The following is a 14,213-nucleotide window of genomic DNA, read 5'->3' on the forward strand; positions in this document are numbered from 1 at the left end:
CTTTAGGGTCCCTGAAGGTGTGAAAATGACCTCGGCAAAGAATATAGAGTTTCTGACTGACCACTTTCTTCCATGGTACAAAAAGAGAATCGTGCCTTCTGTAGCAAAATTTTCTTCAAGCATGACAATGCTCCATCTCATGCTGCAAAGAATCCCTCTGTGTCATTGGCTGCCATGGGCATAAAAGGAGAGAAACTCATGGTGTGGCCCCCATCCTCCCGACCTCAACCCTACTGAGAACCTTTGGAGCATCCTCAAGCTAAAGATCTATGAGGGTGGGAGGCAGTTCACATCAAAACAGCAGCTCTGGGAGGATATTCTGACATCCTGCAAAAAAAAATCTAGCAGAAACTCTCAAAAAACTCACAAGTTCAATGGATGCAAGAATAGTGAAGGTGATATCAAAGAAGGGCTCCTATGTTAACATGGAACTTGTCCTGTTAAGATGTTTTTGATTGAAATAGCTTTGATTTCAGTAAATATGACCCCCTGATGCTGCATTTTCTACAAATGACCATTTTCAGTTCTTTACAACCTATAAAATGTTTTAAAAAGCCGCTGTGCTTACTAATGTGGGACAGTGCATTTTGAGGTTTTTATGTTTTTTTAAATAATTTTTGTCATTATGAAGTTTGTTCAAAAACATTTGAATTATGCTCTAATGGCTGGTGACTTGAAAAATATTCTGTCATTTGCATTAATGTTTAGGAAAATCAAAGAAAAATATCATTTGCATAATAATGTGGAACGCGGTGTAACTCCCCCATCCTGCAGTGGATAAATCTGTGATATACACCTCTGAAAAATAATGAAAAGGCCATGTTTGACCTGCAGTTATTAGACTTGTTAATGCACCTCTGTAAGTAAAATATATTCAAGTTGTCAGACACTTACTTACCCACAATCCAAATATCAAAGTTTATATTTTCTTCGAACTGTGTCAAATCAGTTGTTCTTCATGGGTGGTTTACATTTTTATATTTCCTTGTTAATCTCCTCTCTGCTATATCATCCATCATTCACTCTGTAATGTGCTTCAAAACGTTGAGGTTTGAGTCTCTAATTCTCTCAGCAGGGACTCTGTTGGAGCTTGGTAAGGTGTGTTTGATTGAAAAGAACTATGGGGATTTAAGGAACAAATACACTGGAGTGTGGGGATTAAAAAGCTTCATTGGAGACATTAAATAGAGGTGACATTAATATGATCTGATTACATGAAAACATTGACTTCATCTTGAAACCACAGGAGACCAGAGACAGATTTGATTTGAACATTCAAATCCTCTGAATGCTCACTCCACATGATTCAGCTGGATTGTGAGACCACACACCTGCCAGTCCTAGTGACCATTTCACACTGGTTATTCCACAGACATGAGATCTCACACAATCTGACATGATCAACAAATATCTCCAGAGGATAAACAAATATGGAGGATGATCAATGCCATCAGCTGGCTGTCTTTCATTACACATTATAATGGCACTAATGTTGTTGCTAGAATCCAACAAGCTAGTCTTCTTCTTCAATATTCCACTTGGCCCAGGGCAAGAGAAAATAAACATGACAGCTAACAGAAACACAGAGGTGTTTCTGTTAGCTGTCATGTTGGTGAGCTGTAAAAGTACACAACATCCTTTTAGTCAGGCTTCCTGGTCCGCTCACTCTCACTGGCTTTATCACAACTGAGGAAACCTGATCTGGATTCAGAAATATCAAAAGACCATGACCCCTCATCACAGAGGGGGAAATCCAGTCCAAAGTGATCTCTTGTGTACCCAGACAACAATAGTAGAACCCTGTAAAACTGATGTCAAATTAAAATAACTTACCTGAGCTTTGAGATATAAGGCAGACAATGAAGGAAGTTCCTCACTTCACTCTCTTCATCTGACCATCCTCTCAGCTCCACATGAATTTTCTCTGTTTGGAGTTTCAGCACTTCCAGGAGGATGGAGGTCTTTCTCTCTGAGAGGTCTACAGACCACACAGTCTGATCTGATGTAAAAAAAGACTGCATTGGCTGAAGGACACTCGAGCCTGTTTTGGTCTCATAGTTCTTTATATGAGAGTACAGATCCAGAAAGAAATCACACCGAGTGTACTCATAATCATCATCAGTGAAGGGGAATGTTTGATGTCTGCACACTGATGATAACAGCTCCAGTGTGTTCTCTCCACTCTGCAGTTCTCTCTCTGTTGTTGCTGCTGCACAGAACAGACTCCCACAGAACTTGACTTCACTGTCAGACCAGCCATAGAAACTGAAACAAGAGACAGAAATTATTAGCAGTGCAGGACTGTCAGTTTTCAGTTGTTGAACTTGTGTAACTTAAATACATAACAAAGGAATCACAGAATATACAACACATTTTCCATGTTTCACTCAGTCCTGTCTGAGTTTTCATGAAAAAAAGGGATAAAAAGCCTTGGAATCACAACTCCATGAGTCCTGAGAAGATCTTTAGTCTTTCATCCTCACATCCATGTGTTTCTTTCAACACACAGTAACCACACTTATAAAGAGATCAATATAGGTGGGTCACATGACCAAGAGTATGGTGCTGAGTCGTTTGGCGTCCACAGCCCAGAGAGTTTGCTTGAAAAAATACCACAATTATCCATGCTTTCTTAATGAAACTAGGAAAATGGTTGACCAGATACAGACTGTTGAATGTCAGGAAAGGCATACCCTCGGGAAACAAGGCAAACGGCTAAGAAAGGAGAAAAACAGCTTCACACCTCCAAACAAAGCATGGCCGAGGAGATACCACCTATTTGGGCAAAGGAACTCCTGACACAGGTGACAAGCATGAAAGACTCCTTCCAGCAAAAGTTTGATGATTTAAATGAGACCATGATAGAGCTGAAAAAAGATACCCGGGCCATTGTTCATAGATTGGGTAATGCTGAGAAACGTATGGGAGCCTTGGAGGACAAACATGTCACCCACCAGGACACCATCCAAGACTTCAAAAAAGAGAGAATGACTTTCAAATCAAAAGTCACTTATTTGGAGTCACACAGTAGAAGAAACAATTTGCTTATTGTGGGCCTTGAGGCTTTACATCATGTGCTTCCTGAGATGGACTGACCGGCAGCTTATTTTGAAGGCTGCATCCAAAAAGAAAAAGCTGGAATGGAAAGGTCAAAACTTTCATGTGTTTCAAGATCTCGCTCCCGAAATTCAACGCAGACGCGCAGAGTATGGAGATATAAAGAAAAAGCTGCGCGTGGCTGGGATACGCCATGGATTACTCTTTCCTGCAAGACTAATTGTGACTGTTGACGGACAAAAACAGATTTATGCGTCTCCTAACGAAGCATCCAAGGATTTGGCTGCGCGCCTCTCGTCTGTATTTGGATAAAGAAGCAGAGGTATGAGAACTATGCTCCATACAGCCATTACTAATTGAATTTCAAATTCATCTAAAATGAGAGAGATGGACAACAGATTATGGCTGTGGATGTTTTGAGAGACTTTCCGCCTGCCCATGTTGGATCATGGTCAGAGGAGGAATAGATTTTCTTTCTCTTGTTTTACGTTCTGTTGTTTGCCCAGTGGCATACGTCCTGTATATGTTTATGTGTTTGTTTTCTTGCTACCCTTTGTTACCCCCTCTCAGGTGCAGCATATTCATGCTAATTAGGTTGGCATGCGTACATTTAAATGTTGATTTTATAAACTATGGGTTCTAATACTATAAAGGTGGTAAGCTGGAATGTTAATGGGGTCTCCAATAAAGTTAAGCGGTATAAAATAATCTCACACTTGAAATCTCTTTCCTGTGATATAGCCTTATTACAAGAGACCCACCTTACAGAAGAATTACAGAATACGTGTGGATTAACAGATGTGTGGCGCTGTGTTAACTCATTCTCCCATGAATACACATTTTATTCACAAGTACATAACTCCTATTCTAGAATAGATTATATATTAATGTCAAATTCAATCACTGAGAATGTGCTTGATTCCGAGATTCATAGTATCCTAATATCTGACCACGCTCCAATATCAGTTTCATTCTCTCCCTGTTTTAATACACATAAAACAAGACAGTGGAAATTTAATAATATGCTTTGAAGGAATAAAAAATTGGTGAAATTGGTTAAAGTTAGAATATCAGAATTTTTGGAGATAAACTTGAATTCTGTTTCATCCATTCAGACTGTGTGGGAGGCTTTCAAGGCTGCATGTAGAGGCTGGTGTATTAGTTACAGCACTGCAATGCAAAAAGAAAAAACTCGAAAGAAAAAAAAGCTCTTGATAGAATTGAAAAACCTTGAAAAGCAACATATGAGTAATCCACATGATCAGAGAGTAAAACAATCAGTGTTACTCACTAGAACAGAGTTACAATCTATTCTACATGAGGAGACCTCATTTGCACTTTATAGACTAAGAACAAAATCTTTTGAATCTGGGAAAAAGCTGGCAAAATGCTGGCATTAAGACTGAAACAGTGAGAGAGTAACTCTGCAATATCATCTATTTATGATCAAAGTGGATCTCTAATTTGTGAACAAATGCAAATAAATCAAGCATTCTGAGAATATTTTTCAAAGCTTTATGAATCTGAATGTGAATATGATCCAGATAGTGTAGATGACTTTCTCAACAATGCATCTCTCCCAAATCTCACAGACAATGAAAAGGCATACATGGAAACAGATTTGCAGGAAGTAGAGGTTCAATCAGGGATTAAAGCTCTTACTTCTGGTAAAGCACCAGGACAGGATGGTTATACCATAGAATTTTATAAATGCTTCCAGCAAGAGTTGTCCCTGATACTGACCTTACTATACAGGGATATTATATCCAATCAGACCATGCCTATTAGCATGAACACAGCAGTTATCTCCCTATTACCAAAACCAGGTAAGGACCACTTCCAAATGGGAAATTTGAGTTTGTTAAATAAGGATTCTAAAATATTTGCAAAGATTTTGGCTACACGTCTTGAGAAAGTTATCTCTTGGTTTATACATTTGGACCAAGTGGGCTTTATTTCAAGACACCATGCTGCTCATAATATGAGAAGGCTTTGTCATGTAATGTCAGAGGCTGCATCTCTTAAACACCCTGCTGTTGCAATTTCATTAGATGCTGAAAAAGCATTTGACAGGATAGAATGGTCTTATTTATTTCATATATTATCAAAATATGGTTTTAGTACAAAATGCATACAATGGATTAAGTCCCTTTACCATAACCCAAGTGCATGTGTCAAAAGCAATGGATTGGGGAGCAGATGGCCTAGTGGTTAAAGGCGCTCCCCATGTACGCAGGTGGCTGGGTTCGAATCTGGCCTGAGGCCCTTTACCGCATGTCTCTCCCCCACTCTTGACCCTGTTTCCATCTCTATCCACTGTCCTCCTCTATCTAATAAAGGCATAAAAATGCCCAAAAATAAATCTTAAAAAGAAAAAACAAACAAACAAAAAAAACAATGGATTAATTTCCTCACCCTTCCATCTCTCCAGGTCCACCAGACAGGGATGTCACCAGTTATTTTGACTCTTGCACTTGAGCCTCTGGCCTGTGCCATCAGGGCCAGTCAGGATATAAAGGCTATCACAATTTTGAATTATGATTTTAAAGCCAATCTTTATGCGGACCACATACTGCTAACATTGTCGCATCCAGATTGGTCAGTTCCACATCTTCTTAAGCTCATTAATGAATTTGGCCAGCTCTCTGGATACAAAACTAATTGGTCCAAGAGTGAGGCTATTCCTTTAAACACTCTCACTTTCCCTGGACACTTGACTTCAACCCCCATAGTATGGAAGTCACAGGGCATGAAGTATCTTGGAGTCAACATTACATCTCCAATCCAAACCATTGTTGACTTAAATGCCCCTGGACTCCTGAAAAAAGTCAGAGAGGATTTAAAGAGCGGGACACATTTGCCACTGTCTCTCTGGGGGAGGGCAGAAATATTAAAAATGAATATACTTCCAAGGTTAACATTGATTTTTTCAGCAATTCCATTCAAATTTCCACAGAAGTGGTTCAGAGAGATACAGAAATTATTCTCAGGATTCTTATGGAAAGATAAAAAGCCTCAAATCAGCCTTAAAAAGTTATGTGTCCCTAGGGACAAAGGTGGGTTAGGGGTACCAGATATATATTTATATTATCTTGCTCATAATGCTGTTTCTCCATTATCCTGGGCTTACAATAAAAACTATGCAGAGACAGGTAGTTGGAGATGGCTGGAGCAGAATATTGTCACAGATTGGAATCAAAATATATCTTTAGGCTCTCTTTGGTACCATCCTAAATGTAAAAGTATGAAAAATCCCCTGATTTTGTTCTCAACTCAAATGATTAGAGTATTGCATAAATGGTTAAAAATCAGTGGCTTATCTTTCCCATCATGCCCCTTCTGGAATAATCCCATATTCACAGCAGGAGGTAGAACTCTCTCCAATGAAATATTGAAAAGTAAAAGTAGAACAGAACTTGATCATTCTTGCTCCGACTTTGGTGCGTCTGTACTTGTACAATGGGAGAATGATTTGGGTGTTCGTTTCACAACAGAAGAGCAGAAAACAATAATGGGTTGCTTAAACCATCTTTCAAAACGTGTAAGCTACAAAGTAATTCAATCTTAGATTTTATGGCGGTCATATATAACCCCACATAAATGAAAGAAAATGAACAGTAATGCCTCAGGTTTGTGCTGGCACGGATGTGGAGAAATTGGGACCCTCGTGCACCAATTTTGGCATTGCCCAGAGGTCCAGAGATTCTGGATTCATGTGAAAGAATATCTGTGTAGAATTTTGAATGTAAATTTCACATTATGTCCGAAGGTGGGTCTACTGGGAGGCAGGATAGATGGAGTAACTTCAGAAGAATTGCAACACCTGATTGGTTCGGCTTTTCTGTCTGTGAAACGAAAAATACTTATGAACTGGAAGGTGATGAAACAAAATTGTTTTGATATAGACAATTGCTTAATGATTATTTGGAATTGGTATCTATGGAGCAAGCAGCATCAGTTCTTGAAGATTTGGGTAGGGATCAAGGAGGTAATTTAAGCATTATTTTGTAAGCTGGGAAAAGAAGGGCCTTGGCAAGTACTTAAGATATCTGACTGAGGTTTGATGTATTAGTATGAATTTCATTTTGTGTCTGGCTAGACCCCTTTCACATTTATGTTCATAATTTGACACAATGTTTATAGCTATGCGAACATTGTATGTTTATAAGATCAAACGCATGCAGGGATACATGGATGATTTTTCTGATTTTTGTTGTAGTCTGTTTTGGATCCTTTGTTCTTTTGCATTGAAAATGGGCACCAACACCCCCCCATACCTGACCCTCTCCTTGAGGTGCTGGTACCTGACTTGGAGTGATCCAAGGGGTCCTCTGCAGCTCCCTTAAAGAGTTAGGGCCATTGTCTTATTTTTCTGTATGTTACTGTGTTTTCTGTTTTGTATATGTCTGCTGGTTGCTGTGTTTTGTTTGTTATGTCTGTCTGATAGCAGTGTATTGTTTGTAAACAAACTATATATATATAAAGAGCTCAATATAGATTTATCACAGCCCAAGAACACAACATTATTATCATTGTTTACTTTATTTCAGTTGTCACCATTTTATTCATGTAATAATCCTCTGTGCTGGCAGTGGTCAAGCATTTTGTTTTTTCTGCTTGTCCATCAGTCACTCCACACTTCTGTCAGGCCCATTCTCATCAACCTGATATCTCCACAAAGCTTTGAGAGAGGGGGGATCTTCAAACTTTGCACAAATGTCCCCCTGACTCTAGGATAAACTGATGAAGGCTGGAGATATATAGCTGCTGTTTCTCCCTACCTTTGTGTCTAGCTGTGTCAGGAGCATTCCTGTAAACATACCTGAATATTAGCAACACCTGTACATGCAGTAAAGGGTTCACCCAACAGGTCAAGCTGTTTACAACTGACTGATGTGGAGGATAGAAACTACAGAACATGCTGACAGTCAATATGATAACTCTGAGCTCAAAACTAACACAATAAACATCAATAATCAATAATACAATCAGATCAGATCAGGAGACTCATGACCTGTCAGAACACTTGGTCTGAGCTCCATTTCTCCAACATTGTCTTTTGTCCACACACTTTAAGGCCCCAGTGTTTTGCTTTCATTGGTGGCAGAGTTAACTGCTGACTTTCACCTCAATGACTTTGCAGATGCAATACACTGATCTAATTTTCATCAGTTTTACAGGTTTAAATTGAGATGATTCTTTCCCAACTAGGTCAACAAGCATGTTTACCTCCATTCTGTCACAATCACACATAAACATGTTATCTTAGACTTGGTTGATTATTTGTCTTTCAAACTTCATCATTGTGGAATTTTAAAAACTTGCCACTCTGCCATTAAGCCCAGATCAGTGTGGAGCTTGAGTGATGCTTGTCCTTCTGGAACTCTCTCCCACCTCCACACAGGATCTCTGGAGCTCAGTCAGAGTAGCCATCAGGTCATCTCTCTGTCTAAGGCCTTTCTCTCTTGATTGCTCAGTTTGGCCATGAAACCAGCTCTTGGAAGAGTTCTGTTTGTTCCAAACTTCTTACATGTGGGAAATTATGGAGGCCTCTGTGCTCTTGGGAACCTTCAGGAGGATTTTTTCCCTGTCTCTGAGCACTGCAGGCAGTTTTTTTGGCCTCATGGCTTGGTTTTTGCTCTGTGCAAAAATGTTATGTCACAAAAAAATCATTTTGTTAGAAAACAAAAAAGAAAAATGGGAAAATAACTTTTTACCTGAGGTGTGAGATATAAGGCAGACACTGAAGGAAACTCCTCACTTCTCTGCCTTCATCTGAGTAGCCTGTCAGATTCACTTTAGTCTTCTTTAGGAGTTTCAGCACTTCCAGGAGGATGGAGGTGTTGATCTCTGAGAGGTTTATGGACCAGACTTTAGGAGCGGACTTAAAAAGTGGATCCAGCTTTGGTCTGACACTTGAACAACCTTTATTCTTGACGTGTTCATAAAAGTCAACAAAAAAGTTGTGCAAGTGTTTGTCAACAGAAAACATCGAGACAAGCTGATGCACTACATGGTGAAAGCTCTGGTCTTCATCAAGGGCTGCTTTCAGGCACAAATCCAGTAACAGCTTCTTCTTCTTCCTCTCCAGTGTCCTGGGGTCTGACTCCTGGTCCTCAAGTCCTGGACTGTTGTGGGTCATCCTGAAGCTGAATGATAAACAGATCTATAAATACACTGAACATACATAAACTGTCGAACTCTGATTAAAGTCACCTAAAGTTATTACAGAGTAACTAAACCCACAGATTTTAATTTATCTGGAAACATGGATGTTTATCAGAGCTGTAGATCAGTTTTGGTCCAGATATCAACATTTGATGAAAAAAAATTTGACTCATTGTGTCAGAAATATGCAAAGTTACCACCATCTACGGGTTAAAATCTGGACACTGAACATAAATTTAAGTATCCACAACTGAACTTCCTGAATTTTTGAGAATATTTCGGAAACTCTTTGTGGAGGAAATTCAGTTATAAATACAAAATTACTGATTATTAATCAGAAAAAAGAACCCAATCACCTTTTTATATCTAAAAAACATAGTAAGCTTGACTTGATAGTTAACATGTTAATTTTAAAACTGAGTAGTTTCATATTAAACACAAATCACATGGCAGAGATCTGTTTACTGCTTTAATATAAAAAATAAGTCTATTCAAAGCTAACCTGATTGCTAGCCATTATAATCTACAGATTTCACCAAAATAAGGAGGTTAGCTTGTTAATATTGTACAGAAAGACTCTTAATTCATTATATTTAAGATGATAATTTGTACATATCTTAAAACCTAAGTAGCTCTGACTGTAGCATGCTAACTCTTCCTGTCCCACTCTCCTTTCCCACATTAGTGACTAGTTTAAGAGATATTCAGATCATTTGTCTTGTTTTTGCCATTCTATTATTGATATACTGTTTAATAATTGGTCTATAATGCGAGGAGTAGAGTGCCTTACGGTACATCAGTGTTTTGAAATAACGCACCGAACGTAAATTTGTTATCATGAAAATGCAATTTACTCTACAATGTAGCAAGCTATGGCGCTAATGTCACCTCAATAAAATATCCAAGCTCATTCTACAGAGAGAGGAAGAGAGATGTAGATATGAAGAGGTGATTATGAAGATCTGGACAGGGAACTTTAACCCTTACTGTACAGCTCTCATTTTGCTGCCACCGTTTTTTCTACTGTTTTTTGGGGGGTTGCCTTTAAAAATGATGAGTCTTGCCTGTGTGGTTGAAGACATTTCTTCTTCTTTTCATAAATTATCTCAATTAAACATCTCTTAACAGTGAAAGCTCCTCTTTGAGCCTCACTTACACTGAGGAGGCAGGGCTGACAAAGACGGGTTATGTCCAGGATGCACTTCTGTAAATGTTGTTAATTCTAACATGGACTAACATTGTACACAACAAAGAATGGTGAAAATCTGTTCGCTACAAAACAGAGATAAGTCAGAGATGCATTTAAGTCAATGCGCCTTATAAAATTTAAGACCTCTCATTTGTAACTTTTTAAGGCTTTTTGTGGCCTTAAATTTCAACTGTCCAATTTAAGACTTTTTAAGGATCAACAAAAACCCTTGCAAGCTGTCCATAACTAATAAACTAGTGAAATATCTCCTCTAACTCTCCTACTATACATCCAGGTCATGAAAGTCACCTGTGGGTACCTGCAGCTGATCAGACAGAGGAAGAGAAAGTCAAGCATCCCTCCTGTTATTGTATGAGAAAGGGAGACGTCTAATTAGATGTTGATGTGATTTTGCACTCTATAAATTTGGGATCTTTACGCATCCACAACAACCTTCCTTGTGCAGATCAGCTGTTGCAGTCTAACCACTGAATGTTTAGGGACATATTTCAAATCATAAATTGTTTAATGCATGAAATGTACAGCTAAATAACACTGATATGCCCTATTCACATGGGATTAGTATAATTCGTAATAATCCCTGTAGACGTCTGTGTTTTTAATCCTGTTTGAATGGATCATGTCTGTAATTTGCAGTCAAAATTCCAAGGCAAATTACCGACCATATTTCAGTGAACACAGAAGTCCACCGGTAATTCTAATCTTATATAAATCAGCATCTCCTTCTGTGGTAATTGTGTATTTTTACACAACACACAGCTTTTAGTTTACCTTTTTTTGATTAAAAAAATAGAGGCAGTGTTGGAGAGTTTTGACAAACATAAGTTAAAAACAGTGCTTCTCTGTAAGTTAATTTCAGTTTATGTGTAAAAATGGCTTTATTTTACTTATTTATTTAAACTGCTGTCAAAATGTCCATGTGCACACTGCTGCTCTCTTCATACATACAGCTCTTGTGCTTTGCTTCCTACAGTTTCTCTTTGCAAGTTCCTGATCTTATATCAATATTATTTAGCTGTACATTTAATGTATAACACAATTTACAATTTGAAATGTGTCCCTCAACATTCAGTGATCTGTGCAAGGAGGGCTGTTGTTGAGGCATAATGATCCCAAATGTCCAGAGCACAGTGCTTTAAGTGGAAAAAAATAAAGTGCTGGTACTCTCTCCTCACACAATCCCAGAACTCATTTTGGTGGTATGGAGCAAAAATCATATCTTAGTAGTAATTTAGCTGAATGGCAATACGTGATTTATATTTGAATATTTTTAATCTACAAAGAAATAACAAAAACTGTCACCTCTAAGTCAAATCCACATGGATTTGGGGTGAAGGCAACAAGAGTCAAGATGGCGGCTGTGAGGCTTTCCACGGTACAAGCTCTGCTCCTGTGTTTGTCACTTCTGTCTGAATTATGCATCAAAAAGTCACTCTGTCTAACATATACCCGTCTGGAGCTACTCTCACTCAGAGGTATCTCAAACACAGTTGATCATGCAACGATCTCAACAATACCGGTGGAGATACTAACCACCAACCAACCGGCGAATCCATCTAGTGCTACCTGGTATAAGACGACTAGGAAAAGATGCCGTGCCGGTGTACTCTCCCAGCTCAGGAAGCGACCTTTTCGGCCACCACTACCAGCTCTGATCCTGACAAATGTGAGATCTTTAAAGAACAAAACTGATGAACTCTTCCTCCTCATCCAAACAAACAAGGACTACACAAACTGCTCCGCCATCTGCCTCAATGAGACCTGGCTGGACCACACCGTGCCAGACAGCACTGTAACTCCACCCGGCTTCTCTCTCCATTGAGTTGACAGGTCAGTGAAGCTGTCAATGAAAACGAAAGGTGGCGGCATATGCATCATGGTCAACCAGCGATGGTGCAACAACACAACAATTCTTAAAAGTTTCTGCTCCCCCTACCTGGAATATATCAGCATCAAATGCAGACCTTACTACCTCCCCAGAGAGTTTACATCAGCTATCTTCGTTGGTGTTTACATCCCGCCGTCAGCTAACGCCAACACAGCCATATTAGAGCTAGCCGCTTATGTATCCTCTGTGGAGAACTCCAATCCAGATGCGGCTGTCATTGTGCTTGGCGACTTTAACCACACTAACCTGTCTGCAGACCTTCCCAACTATGTCCAGCAGGTCACCTGTGCTAGTAGGGGTGCTAACACGCTTACCGCTCTTTTCCACGAGCCCCTCTGGGTAGGTCGGACCATGTGGTCCTCCTCCTCGTCCCGAAGTACAGACAGAAACTTAAGTCCACTTGAGTACAATCCAAAACTGTGAACAGTTGGTCCAACGCCTCCATCGAAACTCTGAAAGGCTGCCTCGAGTGCACTGATTGGGACATCTTCTGCGCAGCTGCGAGCAGCCTGGACAAGTTGACGGACACCGTGACGTCAAATGTAAATTTCTGTGTGGACATGTGCGTGCCCACCAAAACAATAAAAACGTATGGTAATAATAAACCCTGGTTCACAAAAGACATTCAACTTTTACTTAGGAAAAAGAACTGTGCCTATTTCAGTGGAAATATGGATCAATATAAATGTGCCAAATACAAACTCTGCTCAGCTATCAGGAAAGCCCAATCTACATACACACATAAATTAGAGCAGCAAATAGCGTCCAGTGACACCAGAGTCATCTGGAGAAAATTGAAAACCATGACAAACTATTAAAAAAAACTCACCATCAACACCTGATATTGACAGTGATCTCCCTGACACACTCAACCAGTTTTATACAAGGTTTGAACAGTCACCTGTCTCTCCTACGCACCCTCCAACCCCCGCTCCAACACCTCCAACACCTCCCTTTGTCATCCAGAAGGAGGAGGTGAGGGCCTCCTTTAAAAAGAACAAAAGGGGGAAAGCTGCAGGGCCAGATGGAGTTAGTACAGATGTCCTAAAACTCTGTGCTGCTCAACTTGCCCTAATCTTCACCCACATCTTCAACCTGTCTCTTTGTCAGTGTGCAGTACCCAAATCCTTTAAAGACTCAATCATAATTCCTATTCCAAAATCAAACAAACAGACCAATTGCACTTACATCCGTAATAATAAAATCTTTTGAGCGCATTACTCTCACTCATCTGAAAAACATGACCTCCTTACTAATGGACAGTCATCAATTTGCATACCGTTCTAATAGATCAGTCGAAGATGCCGTAAACCTAGCTCATCATACCATACTGCAGCACCTGGAGTCCCCCAACACATACGCCTGCAAACTCTTTATTGATTTCAGCTCCGCCTTTAATACAATCAACCTGGTCAACCTTTTAAATAAACTCCTGGACAATTAGTTGCATCAGTTAGTTGCTTACTCCTGGACATGAACATTCACACCAACCTGTGCCACTGGATCCACAACTTCCTCTCCATCAGGACACATAGAGTCAGGATGGGCGGCCTCCTATCTGGGCCTCTGACCATCAGCACCGGGGCCCCCCAGGGCTGTGTCCTCTCTCCCTGGCTCTTTTCCTTGTACACCAACAACCTCACCTCAGCTCAGTCTCCATCATCAAGTACACAGATGATACCACCATAATTGGACTCATCACAAACAATAACGAACAACACTACCGTCAACAAGATAGCCAAACAGCCACTTAGTGCCAAGACAATCATCTCCAACTCAATACAGCAAAAACTCAAGAAATCATAGTTAACTTTATCCGCAATCCCACACCAAATACCCCTCTGCACATCCTGTCCGAACCCATCACCATCACTGACTCCTTCAAATACC

General features: G+C 39.8%; 1 protein-coding gene across 6 annotated transcripts in view; it reads right to left on the minus strand.

Moving 5' to 3' along the window:
* LOC121520634 overlaps nucleotides 1-14,213 on the minus strand; it is a 64,258-nt gene that overhangs the window by 26,528 nt on the left and 23,517 nt on the right. For 2 of the 6 annotated variants that reach the window (XM_041804182.1, XM_041804183.1), the window contains 2 exons: nucleotides 8,775-9,206; nucleotides 1,834-2,265 (listed from right to left, as the gene is read on the minus strand). The exons of 1 other annotated variant lie outside the window; for it this stretch is intronic. In XM_041804182.1, the coding sequence (XP_041660116.1) occupies nucleotides 1,834-2,265; nucleotides 8,775-9,206 (864 nt within the window). The remainder of the gene's footprint in view (nucleotides 1-1,833; nucleotides 2,266-8,774; nucleotides 9,207-14,213) is intronic. 3 more of the 6 variants (XM_041804188.1, XM_041804185.1, XM_041804186.1) reach the window with 2 other exon arrangements.

This window comes from Cheilinus undulatus, linkage group 13, assembly GCF_018320785.1.
Source record: "Cheilinus undulatus linkage group 13, ASM1832078v1, whole genome shotgun sequence".
Taxonomy (NCBI): Eukaryota; Metazoa; Chordata; class Actinopteri; order Labriformes; family Labridae; genus Cheilinus; species Cheilinus undulatus.